Source organism: Grus americana, chromosome 25 (assembly GCF_028858705.1).
Source record: "Grus americana isolate bGruAme1 chromosome 25, bGruAme1.mat, whole genome shotgun sequence".
Lineage (NCBI taxonomy): Eukaryota > Metazoa > Chordata > Aves > Gruiformes > Gruidae > Grus > Grus americana.
In genome coordinates this window covers 3,003,930-3,030,657 of record NC_072876.1, presented here as the reverse complement: position 1 = coordinate 3,030,657, position 26,728 = coordinate 3,003,930, and the positions used below count along the sequence as shown (strand labels likewise).

The 26,728-nt window shown below is 43.7% G+C and overlaps 1 protein-coding gene across 5 annotated transcripts; it reads left to right on the top strand.

Annotated features, from left to right (window-relative positions):
• Positions 1-84: 84 nt before the first annotated feature.
• HIPK1 (homeodomain interacting protein kinase 1) lies at positions 85-26,492 on the top strand. 5 transcript variants are annotated; one of them, XM_054803638.1, is made up of 16 exons: positions 85-390; positions 1,195-2,272; positions 7,856-7,979; positions 10,241-10,360; positions 11,129-11,215; positions 12,059-12,243; positions 12,546-12,708; positions 13,092-13,314; positions 14,204-14,325; positions 15,854-15,988; positions 18,544-18,683; positions 18,860-19,042; positions 19,615-19,830; positions 20,108-20,346; positions 20,738-20,874; positions 21,864-26,492. In XM_054803638.1, the coding sequence occupies exons 2-16, from the start codon at positions 1,197-1,199 to the stop codon at positions 22,347-22,349; spliced, it is 3,636 nt and encodes a 1,211-aa protein (XP_054659613.1). In that variant the 5' UTR covers positions 85-390; positions 1,195-1,196; the 3' UTR covers positions 22,350-26,492. The 5 variants fall into 5 exon arrangements, with proteins under 5 accessions (XP_054659613.1, XP_054659614.1, XP_054659611.1 ...); XM_054803636.1 differs by having other exon boundaries at positions 86-390; positions 18,541-18,683; XM_054803637.1 differs by lacking the exon at positions 85-390 and adding an exon at positions 666-799 and having other exon boundaries at positions 18,541-18,683.
• The last annotated feature ends 236 nt before the right edge of the window (positions 26,493-26,728 follow it).

Sequence of the window (26,728 nt, the reverse complement as noted above, 5' to 3'; positions counted from 1 at the left end):
CCGCCTCGTTACGCGTCACGGCGGCGGCGCGCGCGGTCACGTGGGCGGGCTCGGCGCTCGGCCCGCCTGGCCGGCTCGGGGCTCGGCTGGCTCAGTCTGGCGCGAGCGGCCGAGGGGCCCGGAGCGGCGGGAGCGCAGCGGAGCCGCGGGGGCGCTCGGGCCCGGGCGGCGGAAGGCGGCAGCGCGGGGCGGGGGGAGCCCGGCCGGGCCGTGAGGGCGCGGCGGAGCCTGGCGGCGGCGGAGCGGCCTGGGGGCTCCCCCCGGCGTGCGCGGGCCGAGCGGGCCGGGCCGGCGGCCGCGGCGGGGCTATGATGCGCCCGCTGCGGGGCTCCGCACCCCCGTGTGTCCCCCAGGCAGGTCCGGCCCGCGGCTGAGAAACCCCCACCGGCGGTGAGTGTTGGGCGAGAGGGCGGGCGGGCCTCGCCGACGCGGCCCGGCGGGGTCGGGAAGCCTCAGCGCCCGCGCGGCGGAGGCCCGCCTTTCCCCCCCACCCCCCGCCTCCCCTCGGAGCGGGACGCGGCGGGGCGGCGCTGCGGGCTTCCTCAGCGGCGGGGCCGGGGGGGGGAGGCCGGGCCTCTGGGCAGGGAGGGCCCGTTGCCGACTGCCCGCCCGCCCGGCCCGGCGCCGGGGCGAGGGCTAGGCCCTCGCCCCGGCGCCGGGCCGGGCGGGCGGGCAGGCTGGCGGCGCGTTCCTGGCCGTTGTTCTCGGGTCGTGGCGTTAGAAACCGCGCGTGAGGCGCTGCCCCCGGGCCGTGCTCTGCCCCCGGAGCGGCTTCCGATTAGAAGTTCGGCTTGTCTAGGTTGGATTTCCCATTGACTCTGGTTTTGCAGTTAAGGAGGGAACAGACCCGGGAGGGGGGAAATGATCTTAATTTTCTGAGCGTCTTCCTACTTCCTTTCTTCAGTACTGTTTTCCTATCTTGTGCTGGGATTTCTTTAGCCTTTGGAAAGCTGGATAAAGGTCTGGCTGCTTCTTATGCTATAGTAAGGTAAAATGCAGTAATTCCTTGGAGAACCTCACTCTGTGGATGGCCGTAGGATCAGAGGTTCAAAAGGTTGCCTTCCTAGGTGGTAGGCACCATATGGTTCTTAGAAAAATACTTGTCATTCTGTTTCTTGTGCAGCTGGAGGATCTTGTTCATCGCAACCTGCTGCCACCAAAGCAGTCCTAATGAGTGCTCCTCTCTCTTTTCAGGTATGGCCTCACAGCTGCAGGTGTTCTCCCCTCCGTCAGTATCCTCGAGTGCCTTCTGCAGTGCCAAGAAACTGAAAGTGGAGCCCTCTGTCTGGGATGTTTCAGGACAGAGCAGTAGTGACAAGTATTATACCCACAGCAAAAACCTCCCAGCAGCTCAAGGGCAAGCAAGCTCCTCTCATCAGGTAGCCAATTTCAGCATCCCTGCGTACGATCAGAACCTCCTTCTCCCTGCTCCTTCAGTTGAGCACATTGTGGTTACAGCAGCCGACAGCACAGGCAGCAGCGCAACAGCGTCCTTCCAGAACAGCCAGACCATAACGCATAGGAGCAACGTTTCTTTACTGGAACCATACCAAAAATGTGGATTAAAAAGGAAAAGTGAAGAGGTCGACAGCAACGGTAGCGTGCAGATAATTGAGGAACATCCACCTCTCATGCTGCAAAACAGACCTGCGGTGGGTGCTGCGGCCACAACCACCACTGTAACCACGAAAAGCAGCAGTTCCAGTGGTGAAGGAGATTATCAGCTGGTCCAGCATGAGATCCTGTGCTCTATGACAAACAGCTACGAGGTCTTGGAATTCCTGGGCCGAGGGACGTTTGGGCAGGTGGCGAAATGCTGGAAACGTAGCACGAAGGAGATTGTAGCCATCAAAATCCTGAAGAACCATCCTTCCTATGCTAGGCAGGGCCAGATAGAGGTGAGCATCCTCTCTCGCTTGAGCAGTGAGAATGCTGACGAATATAACTTTGTTCGCTCCTATGAGTGCTTTCAACACAAGAATCATACATGCCTTGTATTTGAGATGCTAGAACAGAACTTATACGACTTCTTAAAGCAAAATAAGTTCAGCCCGTTGCCCCTGAAATACATCCGGCCAATTCTGCAGCAAGTGGCTACTGCCTTGATGAAGTTAAAGAGCTTGGGTCTGATACACGCTGATTTGAAACCAGAAAACATCATGTTGGTGGATCCTGCGCGCCAGCCCTACAGAGTGAAGGTGATAGACTTTGGTTCAGCCAGCCACGTGTCTAAAGCAGTGTGCTCCACTTACTTGCAGTCACGCTATTACAGGTAAGTACCAACACAACGCTCACTTTCATACGCTGCGTGAGCAAAGAAAAGCTGATCCTGATGTGATCCTAGGGGTTTGCTTCTACAAATACTTAACTCTTCTGCCATTAGGTCTAATCCCAGTTGAGGGGGAGGAGGAGATGATCAGCCTGTCCACTGGTCTGCAGGTTTTCTGGAGATTTCTTCTGCAATTTGTATGTAAATAAATAGAACTTCTGCTCTGCAAATGTGACGTAATATGCAGTCCAGTACCTCCCTTTTACCCCAGATTAGGGCAGTAAGTTGATTTTACCCTGTTGCTAGTTTGTGACGATGCATGAAGTAGCAAACTGGGGAAGCAGCATGCTACCAGTAAGTAGTGCATTTTGGATTGCTTGCCTGATCTGAAACTAGTCTGGTACCGGTGGACATTTAGAAGGGAGAGAAGTCAAAGAGACACCGGTTTCTTTTAATCCTGTTTCTTCTGGTTCTATCTTTGTCTGAACCCACTTCATGAGCACATGACTTCTTGTGTCGGCCCTTGATAAGTCACATTTTCATGAGACCTGTAGCTCTTTTAAAACGGCGATGAGCTAGGTCTCTGCTTCCCTTAGCAAAATGTAGCAATGGCTTCTACCCTACTCCTGCCTAAGAGTTAGAAATAAACTGTGGGTAAAAATGTTAAAACTCAGAAAATGTGTAGCTAAAGCAAGCTGTGCTTTTTCCTTCAATTATTTCTCTAGCTTGGTTCTGTTAATAGTGTGTATTTCAATATGAGTAGCAGTAGACTTCAATAAACGGATGCAGAAAGAACTTCTGGCATCAAAGGGACATGAGAAAGTCTGTGCCGTGTTGTCAGGGTTGCTTTCAGTGGAATGCGAGCTCACTTGACGCAAAACTTAACTAGTATCTAGTCCTTCCAGCTGGGACGAGACAGAGGACTTGAGACACTCCACCCCACCCTGTGTCTCTGCCCTGTTTGATGTCTTTCCCGTCCTCCTAGCTTCAGTTTAAAGCCCTGGCTTGTTGTAGGCTTGTTCTGTTCGTTCCTCATACTCCCTGTATCCTTGCCCCATTTGTTTGGTTTGGTTTTTTTTTACTCCCTCTGACACCAAGTACCAGCTTTCTGTGCCATCTCTTTCATGTGATACAGACTTTTCTTAATCCATTTCTCATGATCTTCGCTCGGCTTGTTGGCACCAATCTTTCCAATTCTAAACTTTTGACTGCTATTTTTTGTAACGCAGTTGTCTTCTATGCACCATAGCTCTGTTAAAATGCTCGCTGTCTGAAATGCATTATCAATTTTGTTGTTGTTGCGTTGAAAGAGGTGACCACTGATCGAGAATCTGCTCTATCTGACTTACAACACGTGTCAGCAAAGCAGTCTGGGGAGGCATACAGTGCTTTCCAGTTTCTGATATCGCAAAAACCAGATTTGGCTGAGGCAAAAGCAGCAGGGGATGATAAGTATCTTAAAGGGGCTACTGGGAAGGAAGCCGCCTGCTTCATCTTTGTGTGTGGCACTGCACTCCAAGCCACTTCCGCCTCCATGGCAAGGGGTGACTGACGCTGCCAGGAAGGCAAATAACCTGAGATTAGATGGTGTTTAAGACTGTCTGCTTGACTGAAGTTAAGAATGCTGTGATGTGGAAATCTAATATTTAGGGATATGTAATTAGTTTAATGGTGATGATTACTAAAATCCATAATTTAGGAACTTAAGGAGATGGTGTAGAAACAATCTTATTGTGGGAGAACTGGATTGCTTTAACCATATTCACATTAAATTAGTGTTCAGATGAGTTTTAAGTTGGAAATTTTTTCAGTGCTGTTTAATAAAACATTGGTTCATTTTATTCTCTGTCAGCTATTAAAAATAAACTCCTCGTTCTGTATTCACTTTTTCATTTTTAATACCTGTTACTGGCACTTCTGTAACCTCTGTCTCCTGCAGAGACATCTAAACCAGCCAAACGCAGGTACCGTAAGGTGAATTTTTGGATATATATACCCTGAAGTATAAAAAACCCCAACAAACCCTTCCTCTATTAATTGTGCTCAGTGTTGCTGGAGGTCATCTTGTCTAACAGCCCTGCTCACTCCGGGTTCCGGTTGTACTTCTGGCAGTTGGACAGCTTGCATTGGTCTCGATGACACTGCTGGAGCCATACATCCAGTTGGGATGTAGGTTTGGGTTTGTCGGGGCAAGCATGTCAAGGCTGAGGCAGGTTCCCTCTCTCCACAGGCATTACTGCTGCCTCTGCAGCCTGTCCCCAGCCAAGAAGGGTGGTTTTACTGCCATGAGATGGTTGACTTAAAGTGTGAGTAGAAGTGCCCATGAAGAATTGTTTGGCTCTGAAGCCAGGCATGGACTAGGAGTAGACTAACTCTGGCAGTCATGCCTCTATACAGTGACTAGTTTCTATGGCAGTCCTGAGATCTATTAGTAATTCCTGACCTGAAAACCAGAATATATACTTGTTACATCAGGTGCAGAAAGGTATGGATGCTTTTGTTCTCCCTGGGGAAGGTAAACAATAGAAGGAAGTAGACAGCTTGCAGAAATGAAAAATCCCTGGGAAGACTGATCTCCATGCTGTTCAGAGTGAGGTTCACTCGTGTCCTATGTTATATGTGAGTACAGCCATCGCGCACTTCGATCCCTTCCTCCTGACGTTTCCTGTGGGCCAGTGTAGAGGTGCCTAGCAGACTGAAGATACTAAGCTGAAGGATCGAACAATTTGGGCCATGAGAAGGTGGCACTGAGTGTTGAGGGAGTCTGTGGAGTGCAGTAGTATCTGTTTCTTACCTCTGCTCTGGACTAGATGACCTACTTCTGTCCCAGTCATGTTGGCCCGGGAAGCAGCAGTGCATGCTGCCAAATGTAGCTCTCTGCTTGCTAATCCAGCTCTGAGTGGTGATCGCGTTATTTACTGCAATGCTCCTTGCGGTTGTACAAGCTTCGTGTTACCGTCATTCCTCACAAGGGGGAGGACTGAAGACCCATGTGTAAACACGGTATGTTTTGAAATGCTAGAAGTAAGTCTCGGATTCTTCCACTACTGCTGTGAATCCTCTCTCTTCTGAGACTGCCTGAGTATATTTGCCAACTGGAAGTCAGAGTTTGGCAAGCGTGTATGCAAAGAAAGAATGTTGTTGATTTCTATTTTGAAGAGCTTAAGATCATAAAATCACTTTAATCTCTGACAGGCCAGCTATGAAAGTGACCTCTCCCTGTTGTCCTGTTTCAGCTGACATCTTGTAAGGCTGCCAATTATAGTGATATTAAAGGAGATGAGAGAGATTCTGATTTACCAGCTCTGTCCTGCGATCAAAATGTAATCGGGGGCTTGTGAGAATTCAGGGAATAAAATGTATAGAGTTCAACTTGCTATCATTTTGGTATTAAGATTTTGGAATACCTACGTCTATTCCAGCGTGTAGTTGAAGACTAACAAGCTACCGCATCCAGCCTTTGTTGCCAATAATCTTGCTTTCCATCGGAATTGGTGAGATTTTTTTATAAACGCACATGTGAAGGATTAGCACACTTTGCTTATTCCACAAGCCACTTATATTTTAGTTTGTTTGCCAGTCCAAACCAAAGAAACTTATGCATGCAGCATTCCTTATATGACAGGTTTGGGTCCTATCTGAATTGGAAATTCCTGCCTAGGTAGGCTAATCAAGAGGATCAATACAGTTTGTTGATGATGACTAGCAGCCTAATGGCACACGAGTTCTGAAAATCTTGTGTGAATGGCTGCATCAAAGTCCTACAGAAATGGATTCCCCTACTTTGCACCTGTTAGCCTATAGAAAGTTGGATCTGTTCTAGCATAGTTCTTTAAAATACAAATTTTTAGCAGGACATTCAGTGTTCACATATCAGATACTTATGATATTTGCATAATCATTATGTATTTTCACATATGTGAAACCATTCCAAAGTCGACTACTGCCGGGGACGGACAAACAAGAAGGTAGAAACAGATCAGTGTCGAGTAGAGCAAGTGTCAGAATGTCTTAGCTTAAATAATATGTTATTCTGATTACTAAAGGTGTATCATGGCTCTGTTTTTGGGGGGCTCAGACATAATAGAAGAACCTCCTTGCTTTAAAGCTGAACGATAGAGAGTAGGTATGACCTCACTGCAGCAAGCAGCTGGTTCAGCTAGCTATCTTTTTTGATAGATCTTGTGCTTTCTCAGGGGCACTGGGCCTGGGCAACTGGGATGAGTGCATTTGTTTTGGAGACTGGCTAATGGCAATTGGGTAGTCACCTAAAACAAAAGCTGTGTCTGTGTCACCGCGACACTAAAGGGTGATTAATTGGAGAGTCACTTCTTGCTAGGTACAAACATTTGGGAGGTACATTCAGGATGAACAGTTGAAGAAGGTGTCGGATCTATTGACACCTGTACATTATGCAAGCCTTGTTTTTTAGAATTCTGTAGAAAGATCAGAACTGGTTTCAGAGCCTTTTTTAACAACAGAAATATCCACACTGTGACACACGAAATGTCACACAAGCCCTGGGGCATGCTGCCCGAGTCACAACCAGAAAATAGATAGCCTGGAGTTTAGGACTTTTCTGTCTTCCTTTGTGCTTGTGTTAGTTATGCATGAAGATGATCAAGGTTTTTGTGTTTCCTGTACTTTCCAGAGTAAATTCCCACACCATCTCACGTGGTTTTTGCAGCACTTGGGTTTTATGCTGTATGCAAATGTATGACCAGAATTTAGCCTGACAGAACAGCATCGGTTTGTTTCAGAACTGTGTGTAGGTGAAGAGTTGTACTAAACCATCCTTTTGTGTTATGAGTCAGTTCCAGACAGAAATCTCCCTGAAATTCCAACCTGTTGCAGAAGCAAACCCTGCTTGGAGTTTGAGCTTTTTTCATCACCTTCTCGTAAAGGCTAGGCCAGACAGGTAAATTTTGCATTAGGTGTGGTTCAGTGCACAGAAACCTGTAACACAACCTTGCAAAGCAGTCACAATCTCCAGCTGCGTTCTCTCGATCCATTTTAAACTCGAAACTCTCCAAACAAACCCCGTATGAAAACCCGCTGATGGAAACTGAGCAGCTCTCTGAAGAGCTCCTTTTTCTGGCTCTGCAGATGCTGTTCTTTTCCACATGAAAGCAGGCAGCCTTCCGCAGCTGGTGACCTGGGATCTCGAGACCTGCTTCTGAGAAAAGTCTGAGCACCATTTTCCAGGACTTTTCTTCTCAATTCTGTTAGGGTAGGTTGTGTGCTGTCTCAGGGATGCCTCACACCGTGCATACTGTCTGGTGTAATTAAACTGGTTACTGAAGGAGTAACTTCATATTGCAGTTGCATAAAAGCCACCTAAGAGTTGGAGGGCACCACGGCAATAAAAGGAACCCAGCCGTACCACTGCGTGATAAAAAGGTTGGGATCTATTAGGCCACTTGAGGAAACATCTTCTGCTTTAAAGTCACTTTGTTTCACACAGATTTACTTGTGCTTGGAGGAGAGAAGGAGGGACGTTATCCGGAGCAATTTATAAGAAAGAACTGCATGCTTTTAGAGTTGAAGATTTTACTTTTTTCTTTTTTTCTTCCCCCCCCTCAACAGAGCTCCTGAAATCATACTGGGTTTACCGTTCTGCGAAGCTATTGACATGTGGTCGCTGGGCTGTGTGATAGCTGAGCTGTTTCTAGGCTGGCCGCTGTATCCAGGAGCATCTGAGTATGATCAGGTGAGAGCGGGTGGTGGATGCGGGGATGTTCAAATGAAACAACAACCCTCTGTGTCCGGACCCTCTGAACCCAGTGTATCCTATGTCAAATTTTATCCAGCACAAATCGCTGCTGTTTGTCATCTTAAGTTCATTTTCTCCCTGTGATATTCCCACTGCCTGTCTCAGTTGTTGTACAGGAGAGCACAGAGTTCTGTCTGTTTTTTTTTTAAGTTTAATGTAGTTATCCAATACATAAAGTCAATTTACAGTTAACCTCCTGACTTCCAAGCCCAAAAGCTGTTGAAATACCTTCCTGCCAAACAGAAGTGGGGTGTGTGTGCTGACTTGAAACGCCCTCTGTAATTTCACCATGAGGGCAGTTTTTCCATGTGGAGACAGAGCAAACCTATCATTCCTGTCCTGTTAATACCTACAGCAGCCCTCATTTTTCATGCAAAGTGGGAGCCCCAAGCTGTCTCTGAAATGCAAGGGCAAGAGTCTGAAAAGGCATCTTGAACTAATTAGTTCTTTCCGTGGATACTTCACATTATTACCTGGACTAGTCAGTTGCCTGTAAAAGGACAAGAAGTCTAGATGAGAGGTTTTTTATGAGGGTAACTTTTCCACTGTGGTTTTTATGGTGGTATCTTGTTACAGTGCTTGGTATAGTTTTCCTTATGTGATAAAATACATGAAAACTTACTAAGTTTGAAAACTTACTTGTGTTATCTCTTCCCAGCACTGTGAATTTCCAAAGGAAACACAGTGGTACCTTAATGAGCAGAATGAGTTAGAAAATAGCTGAGGTATAGCATGGTGGTTTCCTCACACACTGAGTTTGGTGTAATTCTGAGAACCTTATCTAGTCATGTAGGTGGGTGGGGAGGAGGTGCTTTTTCCATTGCTTAATAGACAGGATTTTGCAGTCCTTTGTGAGGCAGCATGAGGTGTGATGTCATGTGGTTGATTTTGATATCCAAATTGCCCTTGAAAACTAGGGCTGACTTGCTTTCATGTTTTCTGAGATCCTGCAGCAGCAAGTAAAAGCTCAGGCAGAATTTGCACGAGGACCTCTCCAGGAATGACTTCACGAGTTGGGATGGGATTTACAATTATTTTTGAAACACCCTTTGGCTGTAAAGCAAGAGTTATGTCTCATAAAAATAGCAGAACTCTTAGCTGAACTATTGTGTAGATACAAAAAGTGCTCACCTGCAGACACTTCAGATCCTCACTGGCATGAATGAAAAGTGAGTCAATAACTTCACATGGATCGCAAGCTGTAACAGTGAGTTAAGTGCCCTGCAGTTTCAGCTGGTTTGGCACGGTGGAATAGCAGGAGTTTTGCAAATAAGAAATGTGACATGCTAAAGCACCTATAAGTGATAATTCCAATAAAGCCTAGTTACCTTAACGCTGGGTTTCCAGTCATCATTTTCTAAATCAGACTTAGCAGGGTTTTTTTTCTTAAACTTTTAAATAGACTCCATAGAGGGCAGAGTCAAGAGAAAGACGATGTCACATTTCTCACTGTACATCTTGAGCACAAGTAGCATTAGCAGTTGGGCAGCGTTTGGAATATTTTTAAAAGCTTATTATTGTGTTTTTTCATAACTTGCTATGTTCTTTTGAGCATACCTTTTCATTTGTTAGCCCTTTACCAGTGTCATATTGATACCGTCACAAGTATTCAAGTGCATTTTCCAAAATTGAGCCATTTTTTTGTTACATTTGAAGTTTATTAAAAGTTTTTGAGGATGTAAGAATCTGAATGTACTAGAGGTTTGGTCTTGCTTTCTTGGTCAGTGAGAGCTTTGCTGTGACATTTTTCTCAGATCATGTGCCTAGAGTATATGTAGCCAGTCACAGCAATGTTGCTTGGGTACTTATGCCCTTAATTATATATACATACATGATAATTTCTGTGGTATTTTTCTCTCAAAATGTGTACTACTTACATTGCTGATATTAAAGACTATTGGTGTTGCTTTAACCATGTCTCAAAAGCTTACAGTCTACTCACGCATACTTGGGCAAAAAATATTTCTATAAAATAAGAAAGATGTATTTTAAAGCTAGAATTTCTGCAGATAATATGATTGAGAAAGTTAAATGTCCTTATAAATACTTGAGGTAGTCCCTTTAATTTTGCAGTTATCTGGACATTCTTTACTTACTGGTTATTTCCTGTTCGCTGTGAACGAACCTGGCTGATAATTACTCCATTAGCTATGGTTCTTTGTATTGGGAGTCCTCATTCTTTTCATTTTCTTTTCTAGATTCGTTATATTTCACAAACTCAAGGCCTTCCAGCGGAGTATCTTCTCAGTGCGGGAACGAAAACAAGCAGGTTTTTTAACAGAGATCCAAATTTGGGATACCCACTGTGGAGGCTAAAGGTTTGTCTGTCTTTAATTCCCAACTCTGTTTTGTTCATTGAGGACTTGATATAAATTCACGCCTAGTTTTAGTGTGCTGTGAAAACATTCTGAGCGTAGATTGGGTTTGAAATGCCATTCAGGTATAGCTGATTTGGGTTATTTCATTTCAGAAACTGCACTAACCTCCTGGTAGTCATCTAGCAATAGCAGCTGTGCCTGATAGTACCAGCAAAGAGTGGGTGTTAAGTAATTGAGATAATGGTTACTTATTATGGCCTGCTCAGTCTGGGTGAAGTATGTCATCTTGTTGTCATCTCCTGACAATACAAAGAGTAGAATAGGGAGTATTTCATGACCGTCTTTGTTAGTTTAACAGAAATCTATTTGTGTATTGGCAGAGGACGGGAAAGACTCAGATGTATGTTTGATTTGCCTTTAAAGCTGAGCAGCAAAAGGAAAGGGATTTTGCCTTTCTTCTTTGTAAAAGAGGGATTTAAAATATTTATAGCCTCTTCTCTGCCTAAATCAGAAATCCTCAGTTCTTCTGGCTAATGTGCTACCTAACGAAGCCTTGAAATTAAGTCACCCTGTTGTTAATTCAGCTTTGCAATGAATGACATTTCCAGCTGAGGAAATGAGAACTCATGGCTGTTTTGGTTTGGCTTACTGGCATGTGATTTGTCTTAAAGCAGGCAAAAGATCACCTGGCTTGGCTCTTTTCTTGCTGCTTTTTCGCTATCAATATGCAGTACCTCAGTTTATATTAACAAATGCCTTCTTTTATAGACCCCAGAAGAACATGAGTTGGAGACAGGAATAAAATCAAAAGAAGCTCGGAAATATATATTCAACTGTTTGGATGATATGGCGCAGGTGTGTGGAGATCTTGTGACACACAAATATTTATCATATTAATTACATAAGTTATTGGGATCTCTAAAAATTAATCTCTTGTGCTGGAGCAGTCCTCTTCCATGTGCTGTTGATAACACTGATGTAGGTTTGCCATGGTGCCAGTCTGCATCAGAAATCACTGTCTTAAAGACTATCAAAATGTTAATTATGAAACTGTTAGAAATTTCTTGGTTTTTCTTAGGCCTTGATCCGGTAGATGCAACAAGTGTGCTTAGCCTGTTATCACTGGAAGTAGTCGAGCAGTAGGAAAGCTAAGCCCCTCCAGATGTGTTTATGGGATTAGGCCTCTTACTGGACTTTGGAAATGTTGACAGGAACTACAGATCACTCTATTTTTTCATTCTATTTTCATAGGTAAAATGAAGGAGATCTGAGTGTTTTTAATATCATGAGGCCTTGACTCTTGAATACATTGGTCTCAGTTTTCTGTTGTTTTTGTAGCTGTTATCATCACTTTACATCTGTGCAGAGAATGTAGAATCTTGCCATTCTGATTTGCTAGCCCCTTAGAGCCCCACACAAAAAATGAGGGCGTATTGCCAGGCAGTGGAGAACGAAGCCTGGTTGATATCTATTGAACAGACCAACCTCATGTCGAGATGAGAATTCCATGTGTAAGTTTGACTTCCTTTTATAGAATAAGCAAGGAGAGGATTGTGTGTTAGCGCTGTACTACCTAAAATTAAGCTGGCGAAGAGACAGAAATGCTTCATAAATATTCCTGCCTGATGTGAACTTACTGAATTGTTAGCAAGCAGTTAATTTGATGTTTGTGTGAACTACTCTCATTTTATTTTCAAGGTGAATATGTCTACAGACTTAGAAGGGACCGACATGTTGGCAGAGAAGGCTGACCGAAGGGAATATATTGATTTGTTGAAGAAAATGTTGACAATTGATGCAGATAAGAGAATTACTCCACTGAAGACTTTGAACCATCCGTTTGTTACAATGACACATCTACTGGATTTCCCACACAGTAATCAGTAGGCTTCCTTAGATTTCTTGTTTTGTTTCAGGAGGACTTATTGGAAACACAGAATAACATTCTCCTGCTTTCTGTCAATGCTGTTTTCTGCAGTTTATGACTTATCTGAAAACAGCAATGGCATTTATAAGGAATGGAATGTTCATAAGCTTCCTTTTCATGTTTTAGGACATTCTTTGTTGGTTTAAAAAACCCCAAAAACCTAAACCTAAAGGCATGTGCATAAATTTGGGAATGTGTTGTGCCTCTGTTGTACTGGTTTTACATATCTGGTATTTTCCTTTTGTCATTCTGTTTCAGTGTGAAATCTTGCTTTCAGAATATGGAGATCTGCAAGCGAAGAGTTAATATGTATGATACAGTGAATCAGATTAAGAGCCCATTCACGACTCACGTTGCTCCTAATACAAGCACAAATCTGACCATGAGCTTTAACAACCAGCTCAATACAGTACACAATCAGGTATAGCATCTTTTAGCTCTTTTATACTAATCAAAGAAATGGGAGTAGTATAATTTTGTGCCTTGAGGCCAAATCCTGTTCTGCAAAATACTATATTTAAATTGCTCTCCAGAGTTTGTAGTCTTGTCTTGAAATTTAATTTTCTGAAACTCAGGCCAAGGCAGTCTCTGTACTTCACCTAATCATATTTGCCTGTCAGTTCAGAAACGTACGTAAAGTTGGTGCAATTCATGTTTTTTCTCCCACGTTGTCTTACGCCTTTTCCCTGGAACCTTTTCCTGGTGCTTTCTTCATAGTATAATACTGATGGTTCCTGTTGTTTGTATTACAAAAAGTACAAGTGATAAATCTGATTTTTTTTTTTTTTTTTTTTTTTTTTGTAGGCCAGTGTATTGGCTTCCAATTCTACTGCTGCTGCTACTCTGTCCCTGGCAAACTCGGACGTCTCACTGCTAAACTATCAGTCTGCTCTGTATCCATCATCTGCAGCACCGGTTGCAGGAGTGGCACAACAGAGCGTTTCCTTGCAACCTGGAACCACCCAGATCTGCACACAGACTGACCCATTCCAGCAAACGTTCATTGTTTGTCCCCCTGCTTTTCAAAGTAAGCGGAAGAACCCTTTGTATGATACTGTGGTTTCAGTTAGGTAGAAATGAGAAGTTGTAATTTGCACTAAATTGAGAAAGTACAGAAGGTGACTCTGTGCATGTCACACGGTGCTCTTGCATCAGATGTAAGTGCAGAATCAGGTCAGACATGTGGACAATTTGGTTCTTTTCCAGGTCATGCTTGAACAGGTGACAGTATCTTGCCTGCCTAGGTTGCGGTCTTCATCTGGTTGCTCAACCAGTTTTTCCCCTCAAACTGAACACAACAGCATTCCACAGAAAGCAGTGAACACAGCAGCCAGACCTATCTGAAAATAAGAAAGTATCATGCTGTGTTTTGTATGTCAGGAGTGAATATCTGGCCTTTGAGTCTCCGTTCACAAGCACTGATGCAGCTGTGTAGTTTGCTAGCAACAAATTGTCACAGACTGCAAATAAGTGAGATTAGCACCAGCATAGCTCTATTAATCCTGAAAGTTCTCTATTTATGCTTCGATCTGGATTGTGTTAGTATGAAGGGTTATATATGAAATGGGAACTGATAGTGTAAGGTTTGAACTTCGAACTTAGTCCCAAGCAACATAGAATTACATGTCTGTGTTGTCTGTGTTTCGGAAGACGAGACTATGGACTTCAACAGAGCCAAGCTTTTGAGGACTGGTTGTCCATCATTCCCTTTGACATACCAGGACTGCAGAAGCATTTACTTCAGCTGGTGTTTTATTAGTATGCTTTTGTCAAAGGGAACAGCTTTTCTTCCTTTTCATCTGACCCTGTCTTCTGCCCTTACCTGGTAGGAATTTGATATTGGAAAGAAACTTAAAAAAAAAAAAAAAAAAGAAAAAAAAGGCAGCTTAGCGGTGATGTATTTTTGTCCTCCACAGCTGGACTTCAGGCAACTACAAAGCATTCTGGGTTCCCAGTAAGGATGGAGAATGCTGTCCCAATTGTACCACAAGCACCTGCAGCACAGCCACTGCAGATCCAGTCTGGAGTTCTCACACAGGTAAAAAAAAAAACCACAAAAAACCCCATAGAGTTAATGGCAATTCCTGCTACCACCATCCAGGAGAACCTGACTGCCCCTCTGGTGCTGGGGTGAATGCAGGGGGTTCTTGGAACACTCTGAAAGGTTAAATGCAGATCACTTCTAAGACAGTGTTGTTTTCTTGTTTTGTTTTTTTTTCTGGAATATTTAAAATTAAACTCTTTTATGTCATGTGCCTCCCTGGTTTTAGGTGTTTGATTTAAGAATGGGAATAAATACATAGTTTTCAGCTGCTAAAAACAGACTGTATTTTTTCACGAGTGTACACTGCCTTATAGGTAGTGGTGCATGTTTTTGCCTACACTTTAAAAATGTGGCAGGAAATTTTAGAAGAAATCATTTCTGTGATAAGCGAGATCCTAGTAAACAGAAGTGGCAACACAGATTACTCATGTTAAAATTTTGTCTTTAAACCAGCAAAATTATTTCTGAATCCTTCTCAATTAGTTACATTGCTAGCGTGAGTTGATGTGTAGTGATGACGTACCCATTGCTGTTTGCAGTTTAAACAATATGCGATAGCAAAATTCACAAATAACTCTAAAAAATTGATATTTTAAACATCAGTAATGTGTCATAAATTAAAACAATTTTTATTTCCAAAAAGTAATGCTTTAATACATAGCGAGCACCCAGTGATTCACAGTTTTATTCACTGAAAAATTGTAATTGCCTTTGTAATTAAGTGCATTTTTATTTATTTGCGTAGTTTTAGTTTCTGCTGGCATTAACAAATACTTTATTAGTTTTATTCTCCAGGCAGTATATTGTACTTACTGACCCACTTGCACAGTAATTTTAGATTGTTCAGTCCAAATAATTTTGGTGGCGTTCTGTGATCTCTGGTTTGTTTAGCAGAGTTCTACAGGCAACAGTATCCAAAAAGCAGAATACACTTGAAGGGGGCCCACCTGAATCCAAGCCCTGCTTTTCCTCAGAGTGCAAATTGTACACTAAGAATCTAGTTTTAATTAGACATTCGATGGACTAATATGTGTCTTTGTAGTTTCCTCACAGATAACTTTACTTTTTCACGATACAAAAGACCTACCGTGCCTTCTGTTAAATCCCTTAGTTTATCTCTTTCCAAGAGTACTGTACGTGAATGTGGAGGTACGATAGGAAATGCTGTGTCCTGCGAGGGGTGCAGTTCGTGCTACGGTTAGTGCAGTGTACGTAGTGTAACTTGCTCTTCGGGACCCAGTAAAGTATCGATAGCTGAACGCTATCTCACTTTAACTGTGTCATCGGAGAGATCCTGTTCCCAAATTCCCCGTTCCTTGTGTTCCCCTCAGGGAAGTGTAATTGTTTAGAGGAACACGCCCGGAGGGTCTGGGTGTTGGTTTCACTGCATCCATTACAATTCTGGAGTCTGCTCAAGCACCATAGAATGCCAGCGAGGTGAAACCTTTCCTGGCCCTATTGCTGAACCCACTTATCCTGCCTCAGTACGTGTGTTTCACTCACTGCCTGATCTACATTTCAGGGAAGCTGTACACCACTAATGGTAGCAACTCTTCATCCTCAAGTAGCCACCATCACGCCGCAGTATGCGGTCCCCTTTACTCTGAACTGCGCAGCCGGCCGGCCAGCGCTAGTAGAACAGACGGCTGCAGTACTGGTAATTGCCTCCCTTGATTGTGTTCACTAACTGAGTTTTTGTTTTAACTTAGACTTGCAGAGGGCATGGAAGCATGTGCCATCTTGTGGCTGTGTTCTTGCTACATCTTAATGTCTTGTTGTTTTCCTCCCCAACATTGCTGAAGCACTGTCTGACTCTGACGTTTAGTGTGGCTCTGTAAAGAATCCAGATCCATTGACTATTACTTTTTACTAGCCTAGTATTATAAAGCTCTTCTAAGCTATACCATAGAAGAGTTATAATTGTTCTTGTTCTTCGCTTACTATCCTATCTTTGCCTTTTGATTGTTGAATACAAAGGAATCAGTCTTTAGCTTGACTCTGCTACAGGTACCTGGATGGCCAGAATTTAAACTACTTGGCAAGTTAGCTACATATTTTGTTTTCAACACGTGTAAAGCTGCTTTGCATGTAGAAATGCTTCAGGTCATTAAGCACAGGCTAAAATCTCTAATGATAGCAAATTCTTTAATGTATTGCTTTAGCAGTTGATTTCTCTTAACCTCTGTTGAACATTGACAATAATTTTCTGGCCTTTTGTTATTTGTAGCCAATCACAGGTAGCTTGCTTCATCCAGATAAAGATACTGTTCTTCACAGATACTTTCAGTTCATATGTATTTCTTGGTTGAAATTAAAGGTGAGCTCTAATATCCAAAACGGCAATAGCTAGCTTTTAGGCTATTTGGAACAATTTATAAAAAAGAATGGGGGAATGGAATAAACGCACCTTTAAGAAGCGTATGCTTTCAAAATTGTCCTCTTCTGTATTCGTTTGGCACCTGCGTCAGTGCCACAAAGAAGTCATTGTAAAACTCCAGAATCAGATCAGTGAAGCTTATGAAAACATTGCAGTGCACTTAAGTGCTGGTATCCTCACATGTCTTTCAAAGCACATTCCATTATGTGAACCATGTTGTTTCTTGTGGCTTTAAAGTGGTAGTTTGAGTGTCATTTTCTTCCAAGAGGGAGCCCTCTGCTGAAGTGGAATTTGCTCGAGTCATACCTGTACTGAAATGAAAGCCCACTCATTTGGGTTCTTCTGAACCAAGTTAACTGCTCCCTGTTTCTGAGGATGGGAAGGCAGGAGAGCGGGGTTCTCCTGGCTCACAGCCCTGAGCTAAACAGACCCAGGGATGCGTCTCCTTTCCTCCTCTTGAATTTCGATTGCTGAAAGGCTGCAATCTAGGCTCTGAAAACGGCAAGGGGTGACTGTAGCAGAGCTTGGGACACAAGTGAGTTGCTAGTGATGTTTTCAAAAGTGTCTTTGGGCTTTTGATTCAACAGGCAAATTCTATTCTCCTCTGTGTGTGTGCGTGCAGTGGACTTGACATTCAACTCCCCTGTACAGCAGTGGAGATCAGAGCCAGCTGTCTCCAGACTATGAGCCTGGATTCTGAGTTTCTCTGGAGGACTTACTGTTTCTGTTTGGATTCTGGGAGCCTTTGGCGTGAATTTGCTCACCTTTAGTGCTTCCGACACTTCTCCCTTGCTGCTTCCCTGAGTTTGCATTAGCCATTTGCTAAGCTTTGCGTATTTTTGTCCTTCCTCTGTCAAAACAGTTCGTCGCTTGGAAGGCCCGATTTCTGCCTCTCATTGGGAATTTATATCTTGCTGTATTAAACTCTCTGCTTTGTCTTGTGCAGGTGTTGGCTTTTGGAAAGACGCATGGTGTGACTTTTAACATATTTCTCCTTTTTTTTTTTCAATATTATTATTCTGCTTATGTTGGCAGAGGTTTTAGCAGCTCTCTGCTTTGAAGCCTTCTTGTTTGGAACCGGTATTTGTAATAAGTGGATCTGTTACTTGCAGAAATATTTTATTTAAAACAGCAGGTGTTTCTGGGTTTGCAGTTTAAATTGCAAGAAAGAGAGCCATATACTTTCAAAATCATAGAAATATTGTACTGCCAAATTTATTTTGGTTTTTGTTTGAGGTTTTTTTCCAGAAAAAAACCTGCATGTTGTCAATTTGGACAGGAACATTAATATTAATGAATTTAAAATATCCTTACGTATCTCCCTCGTAACTAAATGTTTCTTTCAGTGTGGCTTTTCTTAAATACTTTAGTTGAGGTGGGGTGAATTTCTACAATAACAACACTGTCTCAGCTCTCTCAGTGTGAGCCCTGTGGGGCAGAGAAGCAGAAAGGACCAAATTGGCTTTATATTTTGGAATCCTTCAGCAGAGCAGTGTGCGTAAACTCACATGCAGAAACAGTCCTGAACACTCATGCTGCATCTGGCAGTACAATATCTGGCTGCATTCTGCAGTACAACATTAACACTCTTTTCCCCAGGTGACATCAGTGATACAAAAGGTTAGCAAAGTGTCAGGGGAAGCTCATTTCTCTGGTTTTCTTGTTCTCTTACCGTACTGAGACGTTTTGAGAAAGTGCAAAATGATGTGCCGTTATCTCTGCAAGCTAACAATCTACACGAGTGCATTTATTGCTTGGAACAAATCTCTCTCTCTCTCCACCTGTAGGAAGTGAAATCTAGCGAACATGTGTATCTGTTTGTTGTTTTGCAGCAGGCCTGGCCTGGGGGAACCCAGCAGATACTGCTTCCTTCCACCTGGCAGCAGCTCCCAGGGGTTGCTTTGCACAATTCTGTTCAGCCAGCGGCTGTGATTCCGGAGACAATCGGCGGCAGCCAGCAATTAACTGACTGGAGGTAGGGATACCGCAGGGTCCGACTCCGTGCTGAATGGAAATACGTGCCATCGCAGTACTGCCTGCAATGCACAAAATTTCTCCCTTCCCTGCAGAGTCGCGCAGGGGCTCGGTGCAGCTTGCGGTTCCTGCAGGGCAGTCATGGGATTTGGGTCTTTTTCTTTTTCTCTGCCCCAGGAATGCACATTCCCATGGAAATCAGTATAGCACTCTCATGCAACAGCCATCACTACTGACCAACCACGTGACATTAGCTACAGCGCAGCCTCTGAATGTTGGAGTTGCTCATGTCGTTAGGCAGCAGCAAAGCAGCAACGTTCCAGCAAAGAAGAACAAGCAGCCAGCACCAAGCACAGCCAAGTAAGGTTTCCTTTCCCAGCCCCAGAAAGACTGTGGGTGTGTTTGTCGAGGTTGCCTTTATGGTGTGAAAAACTGGTCTTCTGGTCACAGAGGCGTTGTCGTGTAACTTTTTAGTGTGCTACAGTTGCTTTTAAATGTGTCTCGGAAAAAGTCTCTGTACTGTAGTCACTGATATAAGTGCTGTTAATTTCAGTGAGAGCACAAGGAATGTGGCTGACCAAGTGCTTTACTGCACTGGTCGCAGGGGGGGTTTCACACACTCAGGGTGTGTTGGTGCCCTAGCAGTACAAGTGACAGAACTGACATCTGTCAAACCGGGTGGCAGGTTTCTGGCAGTGTTCAGATGACGCAGTCCTGTTCCGAGCATCCCTGAGTGCGCTGGTCCCTTCTGGGATGTGTTCTGTGGCGCTGTCCTGTATGAGTGTCTGCACTGACGTTCTCTTTGTGTATTTCAAGATGTTTCTTCTTGTATGTGTGCTCCAGCCTGCAGGAGCCTGGCTGTTCTTAGTGCCGGAGCTGGTTTGTCCCAGCCTGCTGACACATTGCTGAATACTGCTTTGGTTTTCCTTCAGGCCCAGCTCGACTCTAGAGACTGTGCCCTCCCAGGTTTACTCGCTCATTGGGAGCAGCCCTCTGCGCTCCACCTCCTCCTCTTCCAACGTGCTCGTCCCAGTGCAGGAGCAGCACCAGCCCATTGTCATCCCAGACACTCCAAGCCCACCCGTCAGTGTCATCACCATTCGCAGCGACACTGATGAGGAAGAGGACAGCAAATACAAACCTGTCAGGTAAGAAGTTCATTTAGGCGGCCAGTACCAATTTGTCCTGAGCGCAGCCCAAGCATAAAGGAGAGTGGAGAGCGCTATGTGCAAAGCCCTGCCTAGGCTAAGAAGCACTGCATAAGACAGAAAATCCTGCATCATGGCCGCTGTGGTCTTTGTGTCTAGTTAATCAGAATTCCATCTGACAAGGAGGGAGGGTATGAGATCCCAGAGAGGGAGATCTCCTCTATCTTGTGGTAAAAGCTGGAATGTTTCCCCTGTTTTGTTTGTTTTTCCCCTGCAGTTTGGGTATGAAGCAGAGATCCAATGTCATCAGCTACGTTACTGTTAATGACTCCCCTGATTCCGACTCCTCCCTGAACAGCCCCTACGCCACAGACCCACTTTCCTCTCTCAGGAGTACAGGCGGCACCCTGGAGCTGCCGAGTAGAGGAGCGGCTGACAGCTCCAGCTCTCGGACTATCATTGTGCCGCCATTGAAAACACAGCTCAATGACTGCATTGTAGCTACCCAAGCTTCAGGTGGGTACGCCCTCACAGGTTACTGTGCTCAGTAGTTTTTGCCAAGGCTCAGATGCTGTCTTACCCCTGGACAGCTTTGCCCTCACAGTTTTGGACTATCAGCATTGGGTCTTCATAGCTTTAGGTTTCACAGCTGCTGTTCTGAGAGTGCAAGCCTTGGTCTGTTTTCAGTTTCATTGATAGATTTACCTTTCATATGTGTTTGGCTACATTTAGAAAGACCTGTAAAAATTCCCCAATGATTTCTTGTACAGTCAGATTTTAAGTCGTAATTGAAGAAAAGGCTCTGTTATGGAAATAGTCCCTGTGGGTTCTTTGCTTACCTAAGCTGGTTATCACAGTGCATGGCATGTGAAAGGGAAGAATGGACTAACGTTTTGAAATCTTTCAGGCACCCTGAGCAGCACCAGTAAGACCAAGCCAGTGGCCTCTGTGAGTGGACAGTCGTCAGGATGCTGTATAACACCTACAGGGTACCGCTCACATCGCGTGGTAACAAATGGTGTGCAGCCTCTCAATCTCAGCCAGGTAAGCACTGTGGGACTTCTGCTGACCCCTGAACGTGATGCTTTAGAATTGCTTTAGACACACTACGCTGTATGGCAGGGAGAATGACCTGGTTGCAAGAGGATTGATAGCTGCTACCTCATTAATTCTTTGAAGCTGATTCTGTCCCATGCCTCTGCAGGGTAGGGTAAACTCTGTAGGGAGTATAGGTGAAGTTTCTCAGGGGAAAGAATTTGTTGCTGTACCAGAGGGCAGGAGAAGGAAGCACCGTTACGTCCATATTCTTTCTTTGTGCTCCTGGTCACACCCGTCTTGCAGTGGCTCATTCCTGCCACTCATGGGAGAGTGACACGAGGATCCAGCTCATGAATTAGAGTAGCATTGAAAGCACCCGGCAGAAGAGATTCTTTTGTTCTTTACCTAGATATGTACATCTCACAAAGGCCCGACCAGGAGATTAAGGCTGGACCTTGTCTCTCAAACTAACAATTAGCACCTGACTTCCCTTGAAACTTTTAGAAATTGGTTTCACTTCAATTTGTGTCACTACTCTTGATGTTTGAGTCAAGCTGCAGTAGCCCTTCAGAAGACAGTGTTACACCTCCAGTTTGTTCCTGGCATGGGGACAAGACAGGCTTTGTTGTGCTAAAATGGGGCAGCCCTGCTGCCGCTCTCACTGAGGTGCAGAAGAATAGATGTGTGAGGAGCTCAGGGGCTGGGTCAGTCTTAGGGCCTGCCTGCCCTTGTACAGCTGTGTACTGTGGCACCCCAGGAGTGGTCGTTTGATCCCATTGTAGAGGAAAAGTGTAACCTTTGTCTCGGTGCAACTGCAGAAACCCTTCTCAAATTTATGTGGGGGCTTCGCAGAGCTGGGAAGGGAGGATCAGTCCTGCAGCCTGAACGGAGGCGTTGGTCGGGAGGCTCTGGCTGACCCTTCCTTGCTCACCTCCTGTCCACCGCACCTTTCCCCGAGGATAGCCGCTAACCTTACGTACTTCTTCTCCCTGCAGAACCAGCAAACAACAGTGCTGGCCTCACAGGAGAGAAGTGGAAATGCTGTCCCACGTAGGCAGCAGGCTTATGTGGCACCCCTCACGTCAACTGTTTCTCAGGCTCCCTACACGTTTCAGCACAGCAGCCCAGTGCATCCCCACCTGGCAGCAGCAACGGCAAACGCACACCTCTCCAGCCAGCCGCATATGTACACTTACGCTCCAACCACTGCTGCAACGCTGGGCTCCACCACCTCCATCGCCCACCTCTTCTCCCCTCAGGGCTCTTCGCGGCACACCACGTACGCTGCCCACCCTAGCACACTTGTCCACCAGGTCCCTGTGAGTGTTGGTCCAAGTCTGCTGACTTCTGCAAATGTTCCGCCTGCCCAGTACCAACACCAGTTTGCTCCCCAGTCCTATATTGGTGCTTCCAGAGGATCTGCTATTTACACTGGATATCCGCTGAGCCCTACAAAGATCAACCAGTACTCGTACTTGTAGTTCCTGGTAAAGCACTGTCCTGTAATAGGCCTGAGAGATTGGAGAAGGATTTCAGGTGAACCTTTACCTGGTAATGACTGCCTGGTTTTTGTTTCTCCTTCATCTGGTTGTATGTTGTTCAAAAATGTCTCTAGTGAGTTCAGTCACTAACTGAGCAGCATGCTTTGTTACCAGTACGAGGGTCACTAATTAAGTTTTTAAAATTCTACTTACTTTTTATAGATGCTTTTAAAAAGTTCATGGTCACATTTATTTAAAACTGTTCTGTTGTGCTAATCAAAAGAGGAAAGAAAATCAGTTTCTCGGAAGACAGATCCTGATGACTTTTTTAACTTGTGTAACTTAAAAAGACTAGCAGATTATATTTTAGCAGCTTGCACAAATCCATGTTGCCACTAAAAATGTAATGCACGTTTATCTCATTATGTTGCTGGGGCAGTTTTAAAATCAAGTTTAATATTTTAACATTTGTTTCTCTAATTCACTTTGTCTCTAACAAATTGCTGGTTGTGCAAAAGCCATTACATCTCCACATACGTTACTGTCAAAGTTTTTTTGTTGACTTCTCTGCTCTGTTTAAGGACTGGTAGAGGTAGCTGCCTCGTACTGGCAACATTATATATTCAGGAGTCTGTGTAAACCCTGAAATCTGTTTTGTTTTCTCAAAAATTCTGTGTCTCCATAACACAGGCGAATTTTTATTGCATTCATTGCAGAATTTTTCTCAGTTTTCCAAACTATATTCAAGATCTCACTGCGTAACAGAACTCAACAGCTTTGCCAGGATGCTGTAGTCTTCAGTTGAGAATGAGTAAGTGCAGCATTGCTCTAAAATTTGGTTTCTGCCGCATATTAGATGCTGGCCCTATAATGGAGCTGGATTCCTTCACAGAAGCACAGGGCTTTTCTTTGTTCTGTTTTTCTTAATATTTTTCTTCACATGATTCATTTAGGAGGGAGTTGAATTTGAAATACAATGAAACATCACTGTATTGATGTGTACAGCTTTTTATACTCCTGTGAGCGTATCCTCCTGGATATGTCAACAGCTACTTTAAAGCGCTCTTAATAAGACTTGTATACAGTACATGCATGTAGGAATCGAAAAAAAAAAAGAGAGAAAGAAAAAGAAAAAAGGAAAAAAAATCCAGATTTTAAAGTTTATTACTGAATTTAAAACTATTTTAGAAGTTTTGTATTGGTGGTGTTTTAATATTTTACATAAAATGAAATATGTACATATTGATTAGAAAAATATAACAAGCAAAACTTCCTGCTAACCCCAAATGTTCTGTCTTTGTAATCAAAATGTGTAGTGATTATACTTGAACTCTGTACTTAGTGTTCGTCTAATTCTTAAACGTTCCTGGGGATGGAATTGATGTATCCTTTGTATTTAAACCAAAATGAATTGATTCATGTTGGAATGTATGTGATATAATGCAATGGTTAGAGCTCATCACTGTAGCACTGAGAGAGGAGTAGAGCTTCATGAGAGGAAAGGATACCTTCTGATTTGTTTTGCACAGGTATGTGTGATGAAGAGTTGTTTGGTGTGTCCCCTTATTGTAGTGCCTTAAATGATGATGTAGTGTGACTAGAGTTTACAGTGAGCTTGCCTTATGAGGGACCAGCAAGCCCCCGTCGAATTGAAGCAATTCACTAAGCTTATCACAGCAAGAACAGTATGTTGCATAGGTGCATTGTTCTCAGTTTTAATGCTATCATAAAAAAAGCTATGTTTTTGTTCGGAGTGAAGCGATGTTTCCTTAAAGCTTTTCCTTGAAATGGCACATGTACTGTTAGATGTCTGTCAGTGCATTTCGAATAAGGTAGTGCTGGGAATGCATTGGAATGTTTAGTCTAATATTGCAGAAGTGATTAAATATGTGCAATCACTTTTTATTAGATTAGTGTGGCGTTACCTTCCCCCACGTTAATAGCAGACATTTCTTGTAAAATATTGCTAGCTTGGTGATAGAATATTTATACCAAAGAGAGCCTGCTGTAAAGCACATAATACCATTAAAAAGTTTTATAATGCTACTGCTAATGTGGAGTTGTTGGGAAGGTTTGTCAGCTGTAGCCCTAGTTAGTGTTCAGAGGAAATACTCATTTTGGATAATCAGTGCAGTTTTTAAACTACACGTTGCTTTCTTGGGTCCCTTGTACTAGGAATTACTTCTCATCTTCAGTACGTAGATTAAGTATCTTGTCCAAGCGGACGATAAACTGGCTTGAGCGGTCGTATTACTGCAGCAATAAGAGGTTTTGGTAACCTTGAATCCCAGTTTATGTTCCGTCCCGGTGGAAAAGAGGCCAGTTCTCTGACCGGTATATGATGAGAAGTGCAAAGGTCATTTCTGAAATTCCACATTATTGATAGAAGAAAGTCTGGACTGACCTGAAATCGATGAACTGTTAAAGCTTTGGCATCTACTTTCGATAGAGGGATCAAGGACTTTGAAACTGGACGGTAGCATTAGCGACGTTGTTGTTCAGTGTATTTTTAGTCAGCACTTCTGTAAGTGTGCGATAACCAGCCGATCTTGCAATGCCACATTGTTGGTGTAAACGATGCTGTATGTTGCTGTAGGCACTTTCTTTCTTTTTTCCATATTACATTGCTTGTGTTCAGTACTTGCCTTGAGATACCTCTTGGGTACAGAGTTGTGCCTTTCCATCGAAAGGCAAAACAAGCTCCAATTCGTGTGTTTCAGGGAAACTTTATTCCCTGTTTCACAAATAGTAAAGTGTTTTCCATGCAGTCCTAACAGGAAAAGACAGACCTCTAGCAAAATCTGCTAATAATTTTGAGAAGAACTTGCCCGCTTCCCCCCAAAAAAGCAGATTAAAATGACCATTTATCTTTAGAGTCCTTATTACATAATTAAACCCAATCAAATGTGTTCACAAAGCGTGGTGTCATCTCTTCCAAGTTTCCAACAGTATTGGAGCGAGGAGGACAAGATGGAAATGACGTAGGTAAAATGAAATGTACTCCATTTAAAACAAGTTGTCGATTACCCTAGAATTCCTCTGTGACACACAGCATAAACCAAGCAAACAAAACCCCCACCCCAGCAGGGCCAGATTTTCGTCTCTGCGCTGGCTTCACAAGCGTGGCAGATCCCAGTCTGGTCCCAGTATGTGTCGCCCAGTTTAAGTATTGTAGTCTGCTCTAAGGAGATACATCCCTTCTTCCCATGCATATCCAGCCTTCAAATTAGGTTAAAGAATTGACTCTCCTCGTTGTCAGAGCCGCTACACACATTTTGTAAAGAGATGTGCTATCTCTGGATAGAAATTGGAGTCCTTTAGGTTTTTTTAAAAACTAGTTTGGGATTCACCTTCTGAATATTTGCTAACCGTGGTCCCATCTAGACTCGTCCGTGTGATTCTTGAACTGCTAAATCAGTTGTTCCTATTACCTGCCCTGTATTCGCAGTTGCGATAGCCACCGCAGAGCAACTGCTGAGGCTTTCCTGCTTAGCACCTAGTTGATGGGATGCAGTAATTTACCTCTGACTCAGCAATTTCTTTTTAGGATGTGAAACTAAATTGCTTCTAAATGACAGGATTGGCACAGCCCTGCTTTCTTTTTTTATTTAAACTTCTGAATGGTGCCGCATGTCCACATGGTTGTTTGTTGCTAAACTTTATATAATGTGTGATTTCAGATTCAGCTTGAAATATATCTATCTCACTACATGTAGCAGTACATTATATGTAATGTTAGTATTTCTGCTTGAATCCTTGATATTGCAATGGAATTCCTACTTTATTAAATGTATTTGATATGCTAGTTACTGTGTAAAATCTAACTTTCTTTTATGGTTGTGCTCTTCCTTTTTACAAGCCGCTAGATACAGGTAGTTTCTGACAATTACTGATTTTATGTTTGTATTGCTGATGTACTTAGGGGGTATGTAAAAATCATTTTAACAAAAGAAATAGATATTTAAAAATTTAATACTAACTATATGGGAAAAGGGTCCATTGTGAAAACATAGTTTATCTTTGGATTCAATGTTTGTCTTTGGTTTTACAAAGTAGCTTGTATTTTAAGTATTTTCTACATAATATGGTAAAAATGTAGAACAATTGCAATGCATCAATAAAAAGGGTTAATTTTCTGTACTCTATTCATTTGGTCACTTGATCTATTAAAGGGGCTGGAAAAGGGGTTTGGGCATATCCAGGATAAAATATCAACGCTGTTAACCGCTTGCTGCTGACCCCGTGGTGCAGTTGTGCATCCAGGGGCAGTGTGCGACGCGAGATCCTTGGCAAGCTGGATTCAGAGCGAAGGCAGCGTGTGCCATGCCGGGTAGCGGAGCCAGGCCTGGGCTCCAGCAGCCGAGGCAAGACTGGTCCCC